This window comes from Peromyscus maniculatus, chromosome 1 (assembly GCF_049852395.1).
Source record: "Peromyscus maniculatus bairdii isolate BWxNUB_F1_BW_parent chromosome 1, HU_Pman_BW_mat_3.1, whole genome shotgun sequence".
NCBI classification, from domain to species: domain Eukaryota; kingdom Metazoa; phylum Chordata; class Mammalia; order Rodentia; family Cricetidae; genus Peromyscus; species Peromyscus maniculatus.
The window spans coordinates 120,170,328-120,194,701 of NC_134852.1; the positions used below are offsets into that span (position 1 = coordinate 120,170,328).

Here is a 24,374-nt window from a genome sequence, read left to right on the forward strand (position 1 = left end):
GGGACTAAATTCCAGTTTGGCTAAATTGACATAAGATAAAACCATCACATGAGTCAAATATTAGCATTGTCTGATATTGTGATAGTGTGTGTCACACTAGCTTGTCATTTCAGCCTCATATTTAACATAATAAATAATAGTACTCCACTTCATTTTATATGCAAGGAAATGAAACTTGATATTTATTCATAGGTGATTGAATGGGAAAGCCAAGATTCTGCCCCCATCTGTGCAGTAAGCAGCCATCTTCCAAACTGACCCCAAATGACTCATGCCTACTGATCTTCGTATTTTTGTAGTTTCACATTAAATAGGGTGGACTTGACTAATTAGTAAAATGTTAAATAAGTGATGACAAATGACTCCCAGGGTTAGATCAAACAATAAATAAAATAAGACACTGCAGGAGCAAGGTGTGTTGGTTCTTATTTGCAATACTAGCAAATGAAGGAACCAACTAACCATCCAACTTAGGAGAAAAAGGAACAGGAATCATAGGAGAAGTAGGAATTTGGAAGTGCAGAATAGCTTAGAAAAAAGGCTTTGAAATATGCTTAGGTCTTCTAGATACTGACAGAAAGTGTCATCTAGTGGTTAAACTGAACCTTCAGAATTAGGATTTCTTCTTTTTCCTCCTCCTCCTCCTCCTCCTCCTCCTCTCTTCTTTCCTTCTTTCTTTCTTCTCTTTTTTCTTCTTCTTCCTCTTCCTCCTCCTCCTCCTCTTCTTTTCTTCTGCAGAGTTTTGCTCTTTAGCCCAGGAATGCATGGTGTAGAACAGAGTGGCTCAAATGCACAGCCATCCTTCTATCCCACCTCTTGAGGACAGGTGTGCATTGCCATGCCTGGTTTGGGGTTTTTTTTTAGCTACTACTTAGGGCAGGCTGACTTGGCATAAATGAATTAGAGGTTAAACCTTGTGTTATTTGCTGACTGAGAATTTGGACTGGAGTTGGAGAAGATAAACAATAGAAACCAGATTCTGAGAGGACAAGAAAAATCCCGACCAGTGCTAATGAAATGGGGTGGCACTCCTACGGCTGTCAAGTGAGGAAGATGGTCCCGTTGTTTTGTCCCTACCTTCAGCCCTGTGACTTTAAACTCATTGTTCGAGCTTATTCTTTCTTCTGCTTTTTCCAAATCTGCTCATCTCCCTAGCCTCCCTTTAAAATAAGACATATGTGGACATCAAGGAAGTTTATTTTATATATATATATATATATATTTTTTTTTTGAGACAGGGTTTCTCTGTGTAGCTTTGTGCCTTTCCTGGAACTCACTTGGTAGCCCAGGCTGGTCTCGAACACACAGAGATCCGCCTGGCTCTGTCTCCTGAGTGCTGGGATTAAAGTCGTGCGCCGCTGCCACCACCACCTGGCAAGGAAGTTTATTAACTTACTTATAAGTAGGGTTTCATTTAGTCCTGGCTGGCTTCCATCTCCATATGCAGCAAAGATGACATTGAACTTCTGAATTCCAAGTACTGAAATTACAGGCATGAACCACCATGCCTGACTTGCTACCATGTGGTGCTAGGGATCAAAGCCAGGGCTTTTCGAATGCTGGCAAGCTCTCTACCGACTGAGCAACACCCTCAGCCCAAAGAAACTTTTTTATTTGGTTTTTGCAAGACACTATGTAGCTCTGGCTCTCCTGGAACTCATTGTATAGAGCAGGCTGGCCCTGAACTCATAGAGATTCACCTGCCTCTGCCTCTCTAGTGCTGGCATTAAAGGTGTGTGTTGTTATACCAGGTAAGCCCAAAGGAACTTTAAAGAAGAAAAATAAGCTACACTTTTAATCTGAGAAGCTCCTGCTTTTGACTTCTGATAGTCCTTTCCATAGTGTCTAAATTGGGTTTAGGATTGGACAGAAGAGGCGATGTTGTGATCATTCAAGTCATCCAGTCATAGTCACTATCCCAGGCAGTGGAAGAGCCTTTTGGAACATCTGGTATCCCATGCTCATTTCATTTGTGGAGAATTTGAAGCCAAGAGAGTTGAAACGACCGGTGGTAAGAGATGTAAGTCGAGCAATTACAGCCAGGGGGTTACTTCTCTAGGTCTGAACAGGTTCTTTTTAGTGGGTTAACCGTTCTCACTAGTAATGGATGGAGTGATTTGCTGGGGTTGACAGAGATTTCCATCCATGCAAGCACAATCCACCAGTGACATCAGCATCACCTCTGTGGAACCCTTCCTAAGAGGTGAACTGATCCCGAGCGGCCATGGTTAGGAAGAAAAGGTTGTTGTGCTTATTATCTTAGTTTTACACATTTTTTTAAGTGTGTATGCGTGTCGGCATGCGGTGGGAGTCAGGAGACAACTTGCAGTAGTTAGTTCTCATTCCACCATGTGGGTTCAGGAGATGGAACTCAGTCTTCAGGTTTGGCAGCAAGAGCCTTACCATCTTATCAGCCCATCATTAACTTTTAACTCTCGTTAAAACTTGTTGCCCTCCCAGAGGCCACTAGAGAGAGACACCAATGTACCTTTGCGAAATGCACAAACCAACTTTCCCCAGAGGCTTCTTTTTTGTTTCTGTCCCCTTCCTCATCCTTCCCGATTTGGGATTAAGCATTCCAGGCTCGCTCTGGACATTTTCCGCGGTCTTGTCCAGCCTGAGACCATGACTCCCTCCCAGGACTGAACCAAGGTTCCTTTAATAACTATGAGACTCCCATAGAGGCCGCAGAGGCTGATCTCTCCAGTCTTCTGTGCTCCTCGGGATGGGGGACATTTCTTTGGAGGCCTGAGCTGGTGTGGAAACCCAGCCGGGGACTTGGCATGGTGTTTACAAACCCATACTGGACAGAGGCGGCCGTCCCGGGGACCGGCGGGCGGGACGGAGGGGTAGGGCCTCAAGGGGGCGGGCCCAGAGGGGGCGGGGTCTGCCGGGGTCAGGTGACCGCACGGCGGGCAGCGTCGTCTGTGGAGCTCCTGCTGGAGGCAGAGGCGCCGAGGGGCCGACTGGGCGGGCCGGGTCCGTCGTGGCAGCGCGGCCGGGGCCATGGGGGGCTTGAAGGACGAGCTGCTCAAAGCCATCTGGCACGCCTTCACCGCGCTCGACCTGGACCGCAGCGGCAAGGTCTCCAAGTCGCAGCTCAAGGTGGGCTCCGCTGCCGGCGCTTCCCGGGGTCGGGGGGGGGGGGGGGGAACGGGACGGGACCCGCGGCGGTGTCCGCCGGGAGGGGTGGTGGGGAACGCGGCGGGGCGGCGGTCCACACGCTTCCTTCTGGCCTCGGGACATTGCGCAGGGCCGGGCGCGCCCCTCCGGTCCCGCGACGGCTGAGACGGGTGCGCTCGCAGGGCCGCCGCGGGACTCGCGGGGCGTCCCTCTGACGGGGTGTCGGGGAGTCCGGGCGCCTCCCCGCCCCGCGCCCGCAGACCTTGGGGCTAGTGAGAGCGCGTGCCGAGCAGCCCAGATCTTGCTGGCTCTCTCTGCAAAGGCCATTGCTTTTGCAGAGTCCTCGTCAGGGCTGCCCGAGGACCCCAGAGTATGAGGTACGCATAAAGGGACACTTGTAAGTTGAGTAAACCCCAAAGTGGCGCTCAGCCAGGAGAAATTGGCAGCCTCTTGAAAAGTCTGAGATATAGAAACGGACAAGAAGAGCCATTCACAGGCATTTTTCAAATATACACATTTTGGATCTCAATGACTGTTTTTTTAGCCTCTTCTGGGAAGAAGTTTCCGAAGATTGGGTTTGCTTTGTATATTTTGTGCAGTAAATGAGGAAGTTCTTTTCAGTTGAGGCTTTTATGTCAGTAGGATTTGGCGTACTCGCTTGTTTTCCTTTTGATCTTATTCATTAAATCATAGTCTAGAAGGGCCGATGGAAACTAGCCACATACTTTTACTTTAAAAATTAATATTTAGGGGCCCAGAGAGATGGATGGCTCAGTAGCTAAGAGCGACTGCTTTTCCATTGGACCAGAATTCCGTTCCCAGCACCCACGTGGGGCGGCTCACAACTCTCTGTAACTCCAGCTCCAGGGGCATCTGATGTCTCTTGCTTCTGTGGGCAGCAGCACTCACGTGAAAATGAGCAGCACGCATTCATATAATTTAAAGATAATATTTTTAAAAGTTAATAGGCGTTTCTGGTGTACAGTTCAGTGAGTTTTAGCACATGTAGGAAGTCACTATCACTGACTAAGATTTCATCAGTTCCTTCCCACAAAGCTTTGTCATACTGCCCTGTCTCCAATAGGTGGTCACCATTGATCTGTTCTAGTTTTTCTTTTTCTACAGCCTGATATGAATGGGATCTACTGAAGCTGGCTTCCTTTACTCAGATAAATGCCTTAGAAAGTAACCTAGCTTTGTATTTTGTTGTTATTGCTAGGTTATTACACTGTATAGATGTGCCATAGTTATATATTTACCTTTGAAGATTTATGTTTCTAGTTTACTTGTGCTTCTGAATAGAGCTGTATGACTATTTTTAATTTTACCTACTATTATAATTTTTGTATAGTGTGTAGCCAGGTCTTGTTTTAACCAATTTGACACCTGTCTTTTTTATTTTTATTTTTATTATATATTTTTTTTGACACAGGGTTTCTCTGTATAGCCTTGGTATAACACCTGTCTTAACCAGAGTATTTAGGCCATTTATATTTAATGTAATGATTGATATTGTTAGATTTAGGGTTGCCATTTTATGATTTGGCTTCTGTTTTCTCTCTCTCTCTCTTTTGTTCTGTGTACTTAGAATTACTATTTTGCCACTTCAAGAGAAAGGTAGAAGCTTTATGCCATGTAAAATGCACTACCCTTTCTTCTTTGTGCATAATTGTCATACTTATTACTTTGTATACATTGGAAAACATCAATATTATTATTTTTTAACTTTCAATGAACTTAAGAAAATAGTTCATCTTTCCTCCATATAGTCCCAGGTTACCCCTCAATTTTGTTGATATGGTAGTTGAAGCTTCTAAAGAGTGACTTGTCCCAAGTTACAGTGTAAGCAGTAGCTAGGTTAGATCTAAGATTTTCACCTTTTTTTTTTTTTTTTTTTTTTTTTTTTTTTGAGACAAGGTCTCACTATGTAGCCCTGGCTGTCCTGGAACACATGTAGACCAGGCTGGCCTGGAACTCACAGAGATCCACCTGCCTCTGCCTCCCTAGTGCTGAGTGTGCACCACCATACCCAGCAAGATTTTCACATTTGAAAGCCAATGTTTCTTAATTCTCCTTCCCGCCCCCCTTTTCCAATTGAGGACATAGATGAGATAAAATTCTATTACTCTCATTGTACTCCATTAAAAATTTGAGGAAAAGAACCTAGGGGATTTTTTTTTTTAATTAAATGGAAACCTCTGCTCTCCCCAGAGAACTTCCATTTTTTAAATGTCATTGTGTGTGTCTTTGTATGTGGGTGCTTACCTCAGCGTAGTTTGTGTGTCAGTGTGGATCTGGAGATCAGAGGACAACTTTCAGGAGTCAGTTCTGTCCTTCCATTGGGTGGCTTCCCAGGGTCAAGCTCAAGTCATCAGGCTTGGCAGCAAGCACCTTTAGCCCACTGAGCCAGCCTGCTGGCCCCTTAGGGAGTTGTTGACAGCAACCTAGGCAGGAAGTGTATAATCTCAGTTCATAGTTTCAATCACATGTTGTTAGCACATCTGTGAAGTTGTATTTGGTCTCTCCTGTGTCTACATAAGAGACTTTGGATTAATTCAGTGTGTACATCTTGTCAGTGTTTTTGGAACTGAAAATATTTTAATTTAAATTTCTTGGTGTTTTGATTATTTCATTGCTGAACAGTAGTGTTTTGCAATTAATGTATTGGTTTATTTATACAAAAATTTTTGTCTTCCTAGTGTGTATAAAGTACCATGTTAATTTAATAAAAGGTTAGTAGTTTTAGGCCTTTAGGATTTTTTTCCCCTCTGTATTGGGGATGGAACCCAGCATGCTAGGCTAACACTCTACCTCTGAGCTATTCCTCTAGCCCCATTTTTACTTAAAAACTCTATGTGTATCTGTGTATGCATGTGCTTCTGTATGTGTGGGTGCACATGGGTACATGGTGCTTGTAGAGGGCAGAGGGTAACCTCTGGTGCCATCCTCAGGAATGCCATGTACCTCTCGCAGAAGGTCCCTCATTGACTTGAGCTCACCAGTTAGACTAGGCTGGTGGTTGTTGAGCTCTTGGGAATCCTCCTGTCTCCACCTCCCCAGTGCTGGGATTACAGCACACACCACCATGCTGGGTATTTTCACATAGGTGCTAGGGATTGAATTCAGGTCCCCCCCCCCCCCCCCCCCACTTACTGACTGAGCCACATGCACCTCCACACAGCCTCTGCTTACTTTTTTTTTTTTTTTGATTTTTTGAGACAGGGTTTTTCTCTGTGTAGTTTTGGTGCCTGTCCTGGATCTCACTCTGTAGACCAGGCTGGTCTTGAACTCACAGAGATCCGCCTGGCTCTGCCTCCCGAGTGCTGGGATTAAAGACGTGCGCCACCGCCGCCCTGCACTTATTTATTTTTTCACTTTTGTAGCGCTGGAAATTGAACCCAGGGCCTGCTGCATTCTAAGCAAGCTCTTTATCACTCAGCTATACTTCCATCTCTATTTATGTATCTATTTATTTATTTTAATTTAACTTTATTTTTTTAGACAGAATCTTTGTATGTCGTCCTGAATGGGCTGGAACTTGCTGTGTAGACCAGGCCAACTTCAAACTTACAGCAATCTTCCTGCCTTTCCCTTTCAGGTGCTGAGATAGCATGTAGAAACCATGCCCAGTTTATCTTATTTGTCTGTTCATTAATTTATTTTATGTTTATTTTTAGTGCAGGACAATGTGGGGGAGTCAGTTCTCTCCAGACCTGGCGCCAAGCACCTTTACCCGCTGAGCCATTTTGCTGGTCTACTTTTTGTTTTTTTCTTTCTTTCTTTTTAATTAAAGATTTTTGTACTAAAAGATTTATTTTTATTACTTTTAAATTATGTGTCGTTGTGTGAGTGCATGTGCCTAAGGAGATCAGAGACATCAAATCCTCTGGAATTGGAGTTACAGGTAGTTGTGAGTGGGTGCTAGGAACCGAACTCTGGTCCTCTGCAAGATCAGTACATGCTCTTAACTACTGAGCCATCTCTCTAGCCCTTCTCTTTATTTTTCAAGACAAGTTTATTTTATTTTTATGTTTTATGTGTATGGGTATTTTGCCTGTATGTATATTTGTGCACCACATGTATGTAGTGCCCTCAGAGGCCAAAAGAGGGCATAGGACCCCCTGGGACTTGAATTACAAACAATGGCAAGCCATTATATGGGTACTGGGAATCAAACCTGGGTCCTATGGAAGAACAGCCAGTGCTTTTAACTGCTGAATCATCTCTCCAGCTCCACCTTCATAACTAAAAAAAAAAAAAAAGTTTGCTTATTATTATTGTGTGTGTGTGTGTGTGTGTGTGATATGTGTGTGAAATCAGAAGTGTGCATGCCATGGTATGTCTGTGGTGTTTAGAGAACAACTTTCAGGAGTCTTTTATCTCCCTCCACAGTGGGTTCTGGGGATTGAACTCATGTCTTCAGGCTTGCATTTCTGAGCCATCTTGCTGGCCTACCTTCATAATTTTTGGCACAGATTGATACATTCAGTAAGTATAGAAGGGAAGCTTCTTGTGTTGGCATTGTGCGCAGTGCAGCTGACGTGGTTGTGAGACATGGGGGAAAAGAAATAGGAGCTTTTGCTTTCAAAGACTTTAAATTTTGGCATGTAGATTAAGAGGGTGTGAAATCATTGAAAGATTCCTGTTTAGAGCCAGCTGTGGTGGCACACGCCTTTCATTCCAGCACTCAGGAGGCAGAGGCAGGTGGATCTCTGATCTCTGTAAGTTTTTGGCTACCCTGGTCTACAAAGGAGTTCCAGGACAGCTAGGACTGTTACATAGAGAAACCCTGTCTCCAAAAAACCAAAAACCAAAAAAAAAAAAAAAAAAAAAAAGCCTGTTTCTTCCTTCCCTCTGCCCCCTGCCCATATAGACTATACTGCATAGATAGCTGCCCTATCCTTAAAAGACAAGAGGTCTAGTTAGGAATGGTGGCTCACACTTGTAATCCCAACACTTGAGAATTTGAGGAAGGAGGATGACTGCAAGTTTAAGGTAGTCCTGGCTGTATAGTGCTCCATGGTAGCCAGAGGGCCAGTGAGTTCCCAGACCTGACTACCTGAGTGTGGTTGTTGGGACCCCCCTGGTGGAAGGAGAGAAGTGACTTCTGCAAGTTGTCCACGACCTCCACATACATGCAGTGGATTGGCATATGTGATATGAAGTGTAGCACTTCATATTAACACAAGACAGATATCATATCAGCACAAGAAGATAGGAAACACAAACAGTAGAAATGTCATTGGATAGAAGATACTCAGTTTGAAACAAAATCCTAAGAAAAATTTAATAACGCAATGACATTATTTTGGTATTGCAACTATAGACTTTCACTGAACTTATCAGTAAAATAAAAATGTATGGGACCTGGAGGGATGGCTCAACTGTTACAGAGCACTTATAGCTCTTGTAGGGGAACCGGGTCAGTTCCTAATACCCACATACATGGTGACTCACAACCATTTGCAGTTCCAGTTCCAGGGGATCCAGTGCTCTCTTCTGACCTCTGTGGGTTCCCTCATTCACACAGTGCATGTACATGCATCCAGGCACACACATCTACAGATAAAAACAAGCAAATAAATATTAAGACATGGAACATGTCATTAAAAACCATGTGTGGCTTACAAGGTTGTGATACAGCAGTTGTTCAGCATTGTCACAGGGATGCTGCCTTGTTAAAACAAGTGGGTACATGGTCACTGCAGGTCAGTGGTCTTCAAAAGTCCCCTCTTCCCCACAAAGAAGGGAACCATTTCTGCCCACTTTAGAAGGCATCAGCTCTATTAGCCCAATCTATGATTATATTGTTAAAAGGCAGCTCATTATTTTATTCTAGTATTGATTTGGTGTTGCTCTGTTTCACATGTTAGAATACAGACAGACACTTAAGGGATTAAGTTCAGTTTCTTTTTTTTAAATTTTAATCATGGTGCTGGAGAGATACTTCAGCAGTTAAGAGTACTTGTTCTTGTCTGTCATGGTCCCCTCCCATCATCCCCCCCATGTCCTGTCGTGTCTCCCCTCCCCAACTCACTACGTAGAATAGGCTGGCCTTGAATTCACAGAGATCCACCTGCCTCTGCCTTCCCAGTGCCCTTTTTATTATTTTTAAATGTGAGACAGTTTCCTGTAGATTCCATACTTTCAGAGACTTTAGTAATCTGCCATTTGAAATAGACATTGTTTTTAGGTCATGGTATAAGTTCTCAGAAGTCATAATTGAAATAGGTTTGGGTGTATTGTTTGAAATAGAGAAAATAATTACACTTATTATATTTATTTGTATATTTATTTAGGTGAGGTGTGTGAACAGGTCACAGTGTGTACACAGAGGTCAGGGGACAGCTTTAGAGGGTTGGCTCTCTCCTTTTAGATGTGGGTCCCAGGAATCAAACAGCTTGTCAGTCCTCTTGGCAAATGTCTTTCCCCACAGAACTATCTTGCTGGCTTCTGATTGTTCTTTATTCTACGGTTATTTAAAAACTACCATCACATTAGTTAGCATTTCATTGGTTGTTCCTTGCTAAGAATTATATATAATGCTAGCATACAATAATAAAAGTTACTGCTTAATTATTTAAGAGGAACTGTCATAGTTCATCTGTACAAAGAGCATTTACAAAATGAAAAGTCTCTTGGCTCACACTAGTTCTCTGCCTTGACACTCCTTCCAGAGTTCACAATGTACCTTAAATTAAGACTCTTGTTGTTATATAGTGATTATATAGTTATAAATAGTGTTATAAATGTTTTTCTCTTAAATATAGCAAACTCGTGATATTTTTGCAACCTTTATTATAAAGTTTAGTTTGCAATTACGGCTTCAGTGTGAATTACATGTTAGTGCTGGAAATGCCTTAAAATAAGTGTACTGGCTCTGTTTTGTTTTGTTTTGGTTTTTTTGTTTTTAGAAACAATTACAGTGAGGATTTAAGTAAAAATTACTTTTAGAGGGACAGTGTTTGTAGTTTGCATCTCATTTTCTTTTTCTTTCTTTCTTTCTCTCTCTCTCTCTCTCTCTCTCTCTCTCTCTCTCTCTTTCTTTCTTTCTTTCTTTCTTTTTCCGGTTTTTCGAGACAGGGTTTCTCTGTGTAGTTTTGGAGTCTGGCCTAGAACTCACTTTGTAGACCAGACTGGCCTCGAACTCATAGAGATCCATCTGCCTCTGCCCCTCAAGGGCTGGGATTAAAGGCGTGCACCACCATCTCCCGGCTGCATCTTATTTTCTCAATGATAGCTATTCATTCATAGTCTCCCCCAGTAGGGACTCATTCTGTAGCCCAGACTCACAAATACATCTGTGTTAGCCTCCCAAGAGGTTGGATTACAGGACTGAACCATTAGGCTCAAAAGATTTTGAATCAGTTGTTTTTTATTCTTCAACTTGGTGTTGGTTTGCATAGCTTTTGAATAGTATCTTGTATTTTGTTCCCATGTAGGCATCTAGTTTCAAAAGTTTTAACCTGGATTGTTAAAGTAATTGACCAGGTAAGAGTAATCAGCTGTAAACAGAAGGAAGCAAATTATAGAGAAGGCCTTACTTTGTGTGGAACTCAGACACAAAGCCGTGGTTAATTCTCATGTACTTGGCATGAATAGCATTGTGTTCCTAATCCTGCAGTCTGTGTTTTCCCTGCTAACCACTGCGGTAAAAGCTCTTTATGTTGGGAAATCAAAAATTCTGATTTTAAAAAGCAAGGTTAGGGGATTCAAATGGTAAGGGAGCCTCCTGCGAGGCATTGTAAGCCAGCACTGTGGCAGTCCCCGCCTGCTGTTACAGCAGCACCCCACAGCCTTGAGACTGGAGGCTCGAGAAGGAGAGGCTGGTTTGCATTACATGGTGAGACCCTGTCTCAAAGAAAAAAGTCTGTAAATAGTTTTAATCTTTTACCAAAACAAACGAGTACAGATAGCTCTCCAGCCAGGCGGTGTTGGTGCACATCTTTAATCCCAGCACTCTGGAGGCAGAGGCAGGCGGATCTCGGTGAGTTCGAGGCCAGCCTGGTCTACAGAGTGAGTTCCAGGAAAGGCGCAAAGCTACACAGAGAAACCCTGTCTTGAAAAAACAAAACAAAACAAAACAACAAAACAAAAAAGACAGCTCTCCAAATAGAAAGAACAAGAGATATTTCCAAATCTTACAGTGGATAGGAGTGAGCTATGAGTTATTTCTAGTTCCTGTTCTTCGCTAGAGAATGTGCAGTGTGATAACTTGGAAATTTTGTGTTTAAAAAAATACATGTGGGGGGCTTAAGAAGGGGGACCTGATGTCTTCTTTTGACCTCTGTGGGTTCCAGGCACACACATGGTGTATGTGTGTGTGTGTGTGTGTGTGTGTGTGTGTGTGTGTGTGTGTGTATACACTGATGCACATAAAATAAATAAATCTTAAAAAAAAATAAAAATAAATGTAAACTCTTGTCTTATTGAAGATAATACTCGAGTATCAGGGCACTGTTGGTGTTGTCCGTCCACCTTAGCCCAACATTTCTGATCCTAAAACTCAGATCTTACAACCTGAGCCCCTTCCTGTTTCCTTTGGGTCTCACTACTGTCCCACAGGGACATAGTAACGAAGCTACAGGTATCTGCTTTCTAAACTGGCCACCACTGGCCAGGTATTTCTCATTCCTGCCCAGCAAGGGGATGTCCAGAACCTTCTTCCTGTTCATTATCAGTAGTAGATCAGAACAGCTGGGTTCTCTTTCTCACGTCATTCCTACCTCACCACAGAACCTGGAGTGTAGCCTGTGTCTCAGCACCTTTATTTTTTGTCTCACACTCTAGTCCACTGTGGCCTGGAACTTCCTGCATAGCCCACACTGGCCTCAAACTCAAGGTGATCCTCTTTTCTCAGCCTCCCCAGTGCTGGCAGATTATAGTACTGAGCTATAAGGCCTAACTTTTTCCCTCTTGAAATGGGGTTTTAACTGTTTTGCCCAGGTTGGCCTAGAACTCACGGATTCACAGAATCCTCCCTGCTCAGCCGCCTGGATAGCTGGGACTAGGGCATTCTTCACTTCTTCACAGTCTTTCTTTCACTCCAAGTCTACTTTACACTGCAGTTCTCAGCAATCGAGAGGAAAAACATTTCCTAGAAATCTGCACATTATTAACTTTCTTTCTTTCTTTTTTTGTTTTTTTTTTTTCGAGACAGGGTTTCTCTTGTGTAGCTTTGCGCCTTTCCTGGAACTCACTTGGTAGCCCAGGCTGGCCTCGAACTCACAGAGATCGCCTGGCTCTGCCTCCCGAGTGCTGGGATTAAAGGCGTGCGCCACCACCGCCCGGCGTTTAACTTTCTTATAGGAAGAAGAAAGGTGGTTTAGGATAGACTTCAGTAACTGGAGAAACAGTCTCTTTCATCTTAGAACATTTCAGGCCTCCTGTGTCTTTTGCCTCTTTAGGAATAATTAGCTTTGGCATGTTTGGTTTGGATTAGAAGACTGGTATATGTGTGCATGGTGGACTAGCCAGAAATGACACTAGATGGTAACAAAGCTATTCTGGAGCGAGGGAGTGTGCGACTTAGTGGTGGAGTTCTTGTCTAGTATACAGGAAGCTTTTAGTTCCAGACCTCCTACCCCCCACCCCCTAAAAAAAGGGTAGTTTTGGTTGTAGAGACAGCTTTGGAAAGTATGACCTTTTCATGAATTATGGAAGAGGTGGTTCAGTCTGCCCTCAAGGAGTATAACCCCAGCAGTTCTTTCTAATCCTAGGATGATGCATGCTCAGCAAGATAGCTGTTATACTGGAGTTGAGAGACAGCTGTGGGCAGCTGTCATGGGTCTCAGTGATAGACTGAGGACTGCTGTTTGATACAGACTCTGATAGGTTGGGCTGGATAAAATTCTGTAGTCTTTTACTTGGGTGACTTTTCTGTTAAATTTTTTTTTTGTTTATTTATTTTGTGAGTGGGGGGTAGGTATGTGCATGTATTGGCATGCACATGGAGATTGGAGGACAACTTGCAGGAGGTCATTCTGTTTCCACCATTGGGTTCTGGGGATGGAACTCCCCCGGGGTGTGAAGCTTGACATCAAGCTCCTTCCTTAGCCACAGAGCCGTTCCAGCCCTCTACTGCTGCATTTTGTCTGTTAAATGGGGAGATTAAGACTTAGGGTCCTTCTCCCTCTCCTGCTCCTTACCCTTGGTTTTACTTTTTTTGGGGGGCGCGGGGACAGGGTTTCTCTGTGTAACAGTCCTGGCTGTCCTGGAACTCATTTGTAGACCAGGCTGGCCCCTGGGTTTTTACTTTCTTGGTTTCTGTTACTTGTGATCACTTATAGCCCAAAATATCAAATGGAAAATTCCAGATATAAAGAGTTCACAAATTTTGAATAACTTATTATAGTATATTGCTGTAATCATTCATTTATTATTATTATCTAAGTTATTTTTAATCTTTTTTTTTTGTTTTGTTTTGTTTTTGTTTTTCGAGACAGGGTTTCTCTGTGTAGCTTTGTGCCTTTCCTGGGACTCACTTGGTAGCCCAGGCTGGCCTCGAACTCACAGAGATCCGCCTGGCTCTGCCTCCCGAGTGCTGGGATTAAAGGTGTGCGCCGCCGCCGCCGCCGCCGCCGCCGCCGCCGCCGCCGCCGCCGCCACCACCACCGCCCGGCTATTTTTAATCTTTTGCTGGGCTTAATTTGTAAATAATTTTTTTTTTTAATTTGGAGCTGAGGACCGAACCCAGGGCCTTGCGCTTGCTAGGCAAGCACTCTACCACTAAGCTAAATCCCCAACCCCTGTAAATTAAATGTTATCATTGATAGATGAGGAAAACATGGTATATATATATGGGGTTTGGTACCATCTGGGGTTTCCTGCATTTTGGGCAGCTGTTGGAAGGTGTCACCCCGAAGACTAGCCAGGAGGCTGGTTAGGACAGCAGTCATATCGTAGGCACCACATGAGTCCGAAGTCAGTAGGAAGGCAGCAGAGGGAAACCTCAGCTTGAGATCGCGCTCATTGCTTTACTATACACGGTGGCTTCAGATTTTTCTCCCGGAGAAGAGGGCACTACATTGAGCTACCTAATTCCTCTCTCCTATTATAGAGCCCTTCACCATACTCTTAATTTTTACTTTGTCCTTTCCTTAGAAGTCTGTACTTGAGGTCTCTCCCACGCCCATGTGGGGATCAACCCCAGGGCATCCTGCATGCAAGGCAGGCACTATACTTGAGTTTTAAGGAATGAGACTGCCTCACTAGATCTCAAGCTGATATATTATGCTTGACTAGTTCTAGCAATGTTAATAACTAATAATTCTGAGAGTTATCTGAAGTAGAAATTGCAGTTAAAAGTTCTTTCTGGAAGTATAGTAAAATAAATTAAAAGGTGCACATACGTGTAAGGATGGTAGAGAAGAAAAGAAAAACATCTTGAAAAATTTCACGTATCCTTGCCTTAGCAATGTTTGTTGGCTAGGTTTCTCGTGAAGTACTTGAAGTACTTTGTTAGTTTTTTTGGGTTTGCACAGATAGATAAAAGACGCTGTCTTTAAGGAATGTACACAGTGGTGCAAGTCACTGTTGGAATTGTCTTCTCACGGGTGGCCGGTTTTTTTTTTTTTTGGTGGGAGGACAGGATGTCACTCTGTAACCTGGAGCTCATTATGGGGTCCAGATTGACCTTCAGCTCTTGGCTGTCCTCTTGCCTCCTTCTCCTCAGTGCTGGAATTAAAGGTGTACACTGCCACATTTGGTGATTATCTTTTCTAATACTCCTTTCCCAGTATCTATGCATACATACGTGTGTGCAGATACCCAGGCATATGTATGTATGCACTATATGTAATATATATATTATAAAATTTGAGACAGACAGACATGCTTTTATGTAAGTAGGATCTTATTTTATGTGCTTTTGTGACCTCCCTTCTTAAGCATTGTGTGGGGAGCACCTTTCAACATCGTACCTCACAGATACAAATCCTGTCCTTTATAACACTTGTGAGCTGTTCCATAGTGTTAATGTATTGTTTTATTTTACTGTTTTTTCATTCGTAGATTTTTGAGATGTTTTTGTTTCCTTCAGCCATGCTGCTAAGCGTGCTCCAAAGCATAGGTCACTTCTCGGTCGTCTCTGCTCCAAACAGTAATCGTCTGTCCCCGCCTGTCCGTTGTGCTGTAGTCTGGACAGCGGCTCCGCATTCTCCAGCACTGGGCGTTGGCAGGTCAAAGACTGAGTCTGTAAGCAGTCGATGCTGTGTAGCTGTTAAAGTATCGGATGTTACTCAGCAAAAAGGAAGTGTATTTTAATCCATATTAGCAAGGTTAAGTGTTTTCTTATTTATTTCTTCACTGATTTATTTATTTTTGAAGTAAAAGGGTAGGAATTGATCTTTCTGTAGTACATTACAAGCTATGAAATCACAGAAATAAGAAAGCCAGCTGGGCATGGTGGCTGGCACACTCTGGTAATCACAGTACTTGATGGTAGAGGTAGAAGGATCAGGAGTTCACAGTCACCCTTGGTCAGCCTGGGCTTCAGAAGACTGTGTTTCAAAAACAAAACAAAAACCAATATCCAGCCCGCCAAAAAATCCAACAACAGGAACATCAACAACACTCCCTCCAAAACCATCACACAACAGAACAAGCACAGATCAGAGGACAGTCTCCATGCGGTATGCATAGTTTAGAGCTTCTTTTTGAGATAGGGTCTCACTAGGTAGCCCTGGCTGGCCTCGAACTCACAGAGGTCTGCCTGCCTCTACCGTCTGAGTGCTGGGATTAAAGGTGAGTGCCGCACACATAGCTGTAACTCCTTAACTGTAGTTTCCTTGTAAAAACTACTACTACCCTAACAAACCATGTTTAAAACGTTCTTTTAAATACAGACAGACGAGGGCTGGTGAGATGGCTCAGCGGGTGAAGGTGCTTGCTGCCAACCCTGACGACCTGAGTTCGGTCTCTGGGATGCTCCTGGAACACACGTGATGGGAAGGGGAGAGCTTAGTCCCCCAAGCTGCCCTCACCTCCCTACTCCCACGGTGGTACCCGTGTGCTTTCCTTCTTCCCGGGAGATAATGAAATGTTGAGAGCCAATGCGGTGGGTCAGGAGGGCTGGCTGGGGAGCCTGAGAGCCTGTTCCATCTCTGGGATTCACGGTGAAAGGAGAGAACCAACTACAGGTTGTCCTCTGACCTCCATGTGTGCTGTGACTTGCACACCCTCTGCCCCCCCCCCACATGCACAATTAGTGTAATAAACAATTAAAGATGTAGAGAGATGGTAAGACATACCAGAAATCACATACAGCAGCCAACTTTAGGCTTCAGTTGTCCAGTCTTAACCTGAACTTGGAAATAGCTTATATATTTTTTAGTCTTCAGTTTCCTTTGTGAGTTTAATATCCATGCCCATTGCTCATTTTCCTATTATATGTTCCTTTTTTTTTTTTTTTAATTTCTAAGAGTGGTTCGGATATTGTGGCATTAGCCTTTTTGTTTGCTTAGATATCTTTTTCTTGAAAGAGAAATTTGAAGACTTATGAGATGAAATTTACCAGTGTTTTCTAGTAAATTGTTGATGAAGTTAATGAACTTACCCAAATAATTTATTAAAGGCTTTTCATTTAGAATGTAATTCATGGGCACATTCATAGTTCAGTGGTGCATTGTCCATGGACAGCATCAAGACATGGTCTGGGGTTAGATACCCTGCCTTACTCTATCTCTCAGGGTTGGGGTTAGATACCCTGCCTTACTCTATCTCTCAGGGTTGGGCTTCTGCTGGGTCCTTCCCTGGCCCCATGCTAGTCATTTTGTAGCACACAGAGAAAGCAATAGTAAGCTGAGCTTTCCTCCTCAGCTGCAGATAGCATCTGAGACCCCACCGGCATTGGGAACAGAATAAATGCTGTGCAGGTCTTCGCTGGGCAGGACGGGTTGGTGAAGATTTCCTCAAATCTATGAAGAATGACCTGTGCTGAAGGGGGTGTGGAGGAGGAGGGTGGAAGGCACGTTTTTAGTGTAGGTCATCACGTGGGACAGTTGGGAGACTTGGGTTCTAGTCCCCGCTTTGTTCCACGGCATTGGGTGACTCAGGTCAAGTCTTGGGCCTCAGTCTTTTTATCTGTGATGTAAAGAAGTAGAAAGCTGAGTGCGGTTGCTTACACCTATAAGTGCCAGCGCTTAAGAGGCTGAGGAAGCAGGATTGCCCAGAGTTTAAGATCTTCACAGCAAGACCCAGTCTCAAAATCAAAACAGAAAGGGGAGTGAGTGGACTTTTAAAATGGTTGTCGTTGCCGGGCGTTGGTGGCGCACGCCTTTAATTCCAGCACTCTGAGGCAGAGCCGGTCGGATCTCTGTGAGTTCGAGGCCAGCCTGGGCTACCAAGTGAGCTCCAGGAAAGGCGCAAAGCTACACAGAGAAACCCTGTCTCGAAAAACCAAAAAAAATAAAAAATAAAAATAAAAAAATAAAATAAAATAAAATAAAAATAAAATAAAATGGTTGTCGTTATTATTAAAATATGAAGAGTTTTCCTATTGAGAGTACTTTTAGAAAGAACTCATTCATCTGTCATTGAAAGCATTCTGGATATTGCACAGCATGTGCTGTGGATATGCGGTGAGGGCGAGAATCCCTGAGAAACGAACTTGTAGAGTAGTGTAGTACACGCGTTGTGGACGGCCTGCGCTACCCAGCTCGAGCAGAGACGTTTGGTTTGGGGGTTCAGGAAGAGCTAACACTCAGGTAGAAATGGAGGTGGATGGACCTCACTCAGGGAAGCCCAGGAGAAGGGGAGCTCCAGGGTTTGCCTGAGATCTAGTGTGGGAACTTGCTTGGCTGGGTGTGTGGTGTTTGTGCAAAGAAGCTGAGACTGGAAAGGTGAAGTGAGCTAGCTTGTGGGAAGACTTAGTGTGGAACTCGGTACTTGCTGGCTTAATTCTGAGTCTAGTTCTGTAGACTTTCGGTCATGTTCAGACAATGTACCGTAAGTAGCATTTGAAGATTTATTTGGTAAAAGTGTCTAGGATGGTAATTGATTGTATTTGGACTGAGGGTTTTTTTCTTTCTTTCCTCCTTTTTTTCTTTCATTTTTGTTTTTGAGGCTGGCTAGAATGGAGATTATTGAAGTGAAGCAGGCAAGACAGAGCAGGGATAAGCAGCAGCAGGAGGAAAAGCTGTTGGCAGGAGGGGAAAATGACTCCATGGGAAAGGGGCAGGACTTCCAGGAGACAATGCCTTTGAGGCAGGGCATAGTCCAAGTAGGAAGTTGGTCATTCTGGCTTATTGTTAGGAAGAATTTTCTGGTAACTTGCCATTAGCTTGAAAATTTATAAGTCAGACAGGAATTTTGGTGTTTTAAAAAAGATCACCCATTATGAATTACAATTCTGTAATTGTGCTGGTGCAGACAAGTGTTTGGAATAGAGGTCCCCACCCCCTTTTCAGTGCTGAATCTTGCCCATTGCGCACATCCTGTAAAGGGAAACGTGTGTGACCCGGGGGTACATTTCAAAGAACCCTTTAGAATCTCTACATCTTTGGGAGGAGGAGGGTGAACATTCAGCAGTAGTGTGTGCGGTAAAACCCTGTTTAGTCGTCCACCATCCTTGATTTCGTTTTTTATGATCGCTGGGGCAAAATGCGTACAAGGATAAATGCAAGCCACGAACAGAAGCCACTCACACAGGTCATCTCAGAGCAGAGGCCCTGCAGGGCCACAAGCAGGCTGCCATCAAGGGCCCAGAGAGATGAGCTTCTGGCATGGATGTGGATATTTTATTGTGTAACAATGATTTATTCTTCAGACGAGAGGACAGGGAGCAAAGTTGCTTAGCAATCATGTGGGTGCTGAAAGAATGGCCTTTGGAGGAGCAGGCATTTGAAGTGGGATAAATTCAGCTTTTTCAAGCAGCTTGCAAAGACTCCGGTTAGAGCAGCTCATGCCAGTCCTTTTACAAATTAGGGACTTGTAGTCTTTTTTGCTTCTGATTGCTTTTGTTTGATCTGTTTTTCTGCTTTCTCATGTGGAGAAAGGGCTAATGCCTATGGGAGTGGGTTCCTCATAAGCCTGTCCTGGGAGAAGAGGGTTTCCACACAGATTGGTTCTCGGTTTGTAGTAGTTCTTCACCATAGGGCTTGACTCAGCTCTGCTGATGCCAGTCATCTCGCTGGGCCCTGGGGAACTAACCGACTGGTGGGGCTAAGGGAGCACTAGCCCACCCCTGCAGCCTAGACACAGCATGAAACACACGTGTCTTTGGGACGTGTCTTTTCACAGGCAAGGCAGTCTACCAGGAGAGAGACGGTGCCACAACAAGGAAAGACTAGAGTGATCGGTTTCTGCTCTAATCCCAGTATCATGACATGGATCTGGGCACACCTTCTAGTCCCCAGGTTTACCTTCATTTGTAAAACTAGCTACTTTTCCTCGAAGTATTTAAAGTAAACTAGTGGACGGTGTGGGTCTACTCTAAAAGGCCCAGGTTGCTGTGGAGGTTTATGAAGCTTTCCGATCTTTTTACTAGCTTGTATTTTGGGCATAAGATTTTTGATTTTTATAATTTAATTTTACATATCAGCCATGGATTCCCCGTCCTCCCCCCTCCCGCCCCCCTCTTTTTTTCTTTTTAATGTGTATGTGTGTGTACATTCACATGTGTGTGCCCATGGATGTGGAGGTCAAAGGAGAACATCGGGTGTCATCTTTAGGAATAGGTTAACTTCTTTTGAGACAGGGTCTCTGTTGTCCTGATACACACCAGTTAACCTTGACTGGCTGACCAGCAAGCCCCAGGGATTCCTGCCTGTCTGCACCCCACCTCCCCGCCCGCCCAGGCTGGGGATACAAATGTCATCATAAGTAGCATTTTTTATGGGGCTGGCAATGGAGTTCAGGTCCTCATGACTGAGAGGCAAAGACAGTTTACTGACTGAGTGACTTCATAAGCCCTAAACTTTGATTTCTTTATACTCTTTTAAATAAATTAAAACACACACACACACACACACACACACACACACACACACACACACACACAACAAAAAAGGGGATTGTTTAGACTTTTAAAATAATTGTTGATGAAAGATAATACCCTCTTTAAAAGTTTTTCATTTAGCTTGTATTAACTTTTGTTGTTAACTCTTTGAAGACTACTTTTTCTAAGTCTTACTGTATAATTAAAAAAAGAAACGGTAACAAAGCTGAACCATTGATTAAATGATCACTCTTTTCGGAACTAATTCATGAAATGAATTTGGGTTAACAATTAAGCATTGGGGTTTTTCCTTCCAAAGTGTAGATGTAAGCCCAGCTCCTCATTTTATATTGAGGATACTAAGCCAGCCACATCACCCCGAGGCCTGGGTCTCCTCCACAGTGCTTGTTACTGTAGTGTGATGAAGTGTGGGAAGGTTGTTAAGAAAACTACCTCAGGAGTTGGAGGTAAAGACAGCTGTCCTTGTGTTTACCAAGTACTTGCTGCTCAGCTGCTCAGTGCTGAAGTCTAGCGTTCTCATCCAAATCTTCAGACTCATGGGGCAAACTGGGCGTCTCCACACACAAACTGCAAGCAGCATTTTTTTTTTTTTAAAGTAGGGCAGACTGATCTGATTTATTAGGGAAAGTGAGAATTCCTGAGTGTGGGAGGGGCTGTGTGAGAGGAGTACCCAGGAGTAGCATTTTTTCAGAGAACTGAAAAATCAAGTTTATTACTAGACAGTGCTGGTCTCAGTTCTGTTTACTAGCCTTAGTCAAGAAAATTCTGTTTAATCTCTTGGAGCTAGTACTTCCTGTTTCTAAGATGAGAAGGCGATAAGATGGCGCCCAGGGCCCATGGCAGGACTTCAGTGGAGTCCCTGAAGCCCAAATGCAGTGTACAGGGTGGGCACGGGAGAGGCTGGTGTTTTCTTAGGGCTTTGCTTTAGGTTTTTAAATTTAATCTTACTTTTAAAAATATTTAAGAAAAATTTATTCGTTTTATTTTGTGTGTGAGTGTTTTGCCTGCATGCATGTCTGTGCACCATGTGTGTGCTTGGTGTCAAAGGAGGTCAGAGGAGGGCATCGGATCCCTTGGAACTGGAGTTACGGATGATTGTGAACCATGTGGGTGTTGGAAATCTAACCTGGGTCTGCAAGAGTGCTCTTAGTTCCTGAGCCATTGTCTCCAGCTTGAGAGCTTTGCTTTCATCAGCTGTCTTTCACGTCCTGTTCCTCCATCCGGCAAGTTCTCTCTTCGTCTCTTGCTACTCAAAAGTCACCCCTATTTATCCTTTTTTTTGAGGGCGGTGGGTCTCAAATCTCAAATGTCCCAGGCTGGTCTTGAACTCAGTATTTGGTTGTGGATGACTTTGAACTGATTAAGCTGACTTGACATCTAAGTGCTGTGTGTGGTGTATGCCATCCTGGGCATCAATCCAAGGGCCTTGTGCATGTTAGCAAAGAACTCTCTGCCAACCAAGCTGTTTCCCCAGCCCCCCCCCCCACTGATCTTTTTAAAGTGTGTGTGTGGTGTGTGTGTGTGTGTGTGTGTGTGTGTGTGTGTGTGTGTGTGTGTGTGTGTGTGAAGGGGTGGTGGTGGTGGTGGTTTATATTCACATGAGTGCATGCACATGTGGTGGCCCAGAGTTGATGTTAAGTATCTTCCTTGCTCTGCATTCTGAACCCCAAACCAATTCCAGCTAGTCTGTGCAGCCAGCTTGCCCCCTGGATCCTCTGTCCCTGCCCCGAGTGCTGGGATTACAGGCAGCTGCCATCCCTGCTCTCATAGGGCAGGGGTTACAAGCTCCTGTACCCACACCCTGCCTTTTTATATGGGCGCTAGGATCTGAACTCAGGTCCTCATGGCTGTACGGCAAGCTCTCTGAGCCATCTCCCAGGCTGTGATTAGGCAAATTTTTTTCTTCTTGAATTTAAACCAAAGAAGAGGTACAGAGTATGGGTACATAGTTCAGTGTGGTAGAGTGCTTGCCTAGCATGTATGAAGTCCTGGGTTCAATTCCAAGAACAGGAAACAAGAAACTAGACAACAAAAACAAAACTTTTTTTTAAAAAATTAATTTATTTATTTTGGTTTTTCAAGACAGAGTTTCTCTGTAAAACAGTCCTGGCTGTCCTGGATCTCACTCTGTAGACCAGGCTGGCCTTGAACTCACAGAGATCCGCCTGGCTCTGCCTCTTGAGTGCTGGGATTAAAGGCATACGCTACCACCGCCTGGCCTTTTTTTAATTTTAAAGGCGCTGCTGTGAATCCTTGTCTTCTGTCCCTTGCCTCCCATCAACCAAATCCATTCCCTCAGCATTATTAGTTTCCTTTGTATTCCTTCAGAATTCCTTATTTTTTCCTCCCCTTTCATTTATCTTTTGACTTGAAGACTATGCCTTAAAAAAAATGTGGTTTTCCTTAGAGTTGTTCTCATATCAGTACACAGTGAGGTCATCGTGATTTTAACATTTTATAGACACACCATAATTTAACCAGTGGTTGGGGATTTTTACTTGGTAAAGTCCCAAGTGATTTTTATGTTTAGATGGTCTTTGAGCCTGATATGAGAACTTTTCTTTGTCATTTTAAGCACTCTACAGTCTTGAAATCAGTCCGTACAAAACCTCTTTGGGGTGATTAGGGTATATTTGGTAGAAAGAAGAAAACATATTTAGGATTTGCTGACTGAGGTGTGCAAGGCTGCATGGAATCCCTACTGTGTTCCTCTCAGAGGCTCTACTGGCAAGTACAGGGTCTGTATGAGGGACACAGCCTGTCTTGTAGGGCTGGTAGAAGTCTGCACTGCTGGGCTCATGACCATTAGTAAACTGACTTCCTTAAAACTGGTAGAGCGTGTATGAAAGGATCTCCACACAGATGACGCTTTGAGAAGCAAAACCAGTATAGAAAGAAGATATGCAAATGTTCTTTTTATAGATGAAGAATTTTAATCTAAAAAATCCTAACTGAAAAAAAGGTGTATGCGGAAGGTGACTTCTTTAATGAAATTGAAGATGTTTATGGAGATGCATGTGGCTCTTTTTTTTTTTTTTTCTGAGACTGGATTTCTCTGTGTAGTTCTGGCTATCCTGGCACTCACTCTGTAGAACAGGCTGGCCTTGAACTCAGAGATCCTCCTGCCTCTGCCTCCTGAGTGCTGGGATTAAAGGTGTGTGCTCCACCAGCGCCCAGTGAATGTGGCAAAGTGTAGTTGCATGTTTAGTATTGAACAAATAGGAAATATATTAACCTCGGATTTGACACCTAGGAAGGTTTTGCAGTAGTTAGAGAGTACAGCCTTGCCTTTGTAATGTGACCTGTTTGGAGTGGACAAATGAAGTGGAAGGTTCTGGAGTTTTAATTTAAAATTTGAGACAACTGAGTTTGCTGATTCTCTTGTGGGTGCTGAAGTGTGCACTTAGGTTATATAGCAGTAGTCCTTTGTGTATGCTTTGGGGTTACAGCTTCTCCCCTCCCTTCCCCTCCCCTCCCCTCCCCTCTGTACTCCTCTTTGTCTCTTGGTAAGGGTAGAACCTGGGCCTCTGCACAGAAGGCAAGCACTCTACCACTGAGCTGCGTCTCCAGCTCCTAGACTTCTTTTTCTTTGTGTATCTGTGATTATTCTTCCTTTTTGGTTTTGAGACAAGAGATAGCCTAGTCTGGCCTGAAACGTGTCACCCAGACTGACTACAAACTGACAGTCTTCTGCTTAAGCCTCTCAAGTGCTAAGTGCTGCGTTACAGATGGGTTATGACTGACTGACTGACTGACTGACAGTCTTGTGTCTTTTTACACCAATGCTAAACTTAGCCTAAAATCATAACAGTTTAGAGGTATTAGTACACTTAGAGATTAATAATTAATATTTGATGTAGTTACATAATAATGTGGTTCTTTCTGTATAATGAATGGGAACGCTTGAGTCCAGAGCAGTTATGTCTTGTCCAGGTCAAACAAACACCTTCTCCAAAGTGCTTTATAGCATTTTGCCAGGTTCTTTCTGTAAACAAGTTCCGATGGCCAAGTTGCTTGACATGGGGAAAAGTTTGATTCTGAACACATTCTGTTGCCACTGGTTCCTTTTCCTCCCTAATGTGGACCAGTTAATAAAAAACCTTGTATAGAGCCTGGCTCATAGCCAGCAGATAATATATAGACTTGTTTGAAGTGAAACAAAACCTGGAAGGAATGAAAGAGCTCCATCAGTAACACACAGAGTGCTTGAGCCAGACCCAATGTTTGCTAAATTTTTCTCGTCTTCTGCTTAGGGCAGAGACCACTATGCTGTGTTCACATGGTTAAGGGGTTA

The 24,374-nt window shown here is 43.7% G+C and overlaps 1 protein-coding gene across 1 annotated transcript in view; it reads left to right on the plus strand.

Annotated features, from left to right (window-relative positions):
- The first annotated feature begins 2,873 nt into the window (after window positions 1–2,873).
- The window catches only part of Swap70 (switching B cell complex subunit SWAP70), a 65,124-nt gene continuing 43,623 nt past the window's right edge, over window positions 2,874–24,374 (plus strand). The window contains exon 1 of the mRNA XM_006978584.4: window positions 2,874–3,105. Coding sequence (XP_006978646.1) covers window positions 3,007–3,105 — 99 coding nt within the window. The 5' untranslated portion in view covers window positions 2,874–3,006. The remainder of the gene's footprint in view (window positions 3,106–24,374) is intronic.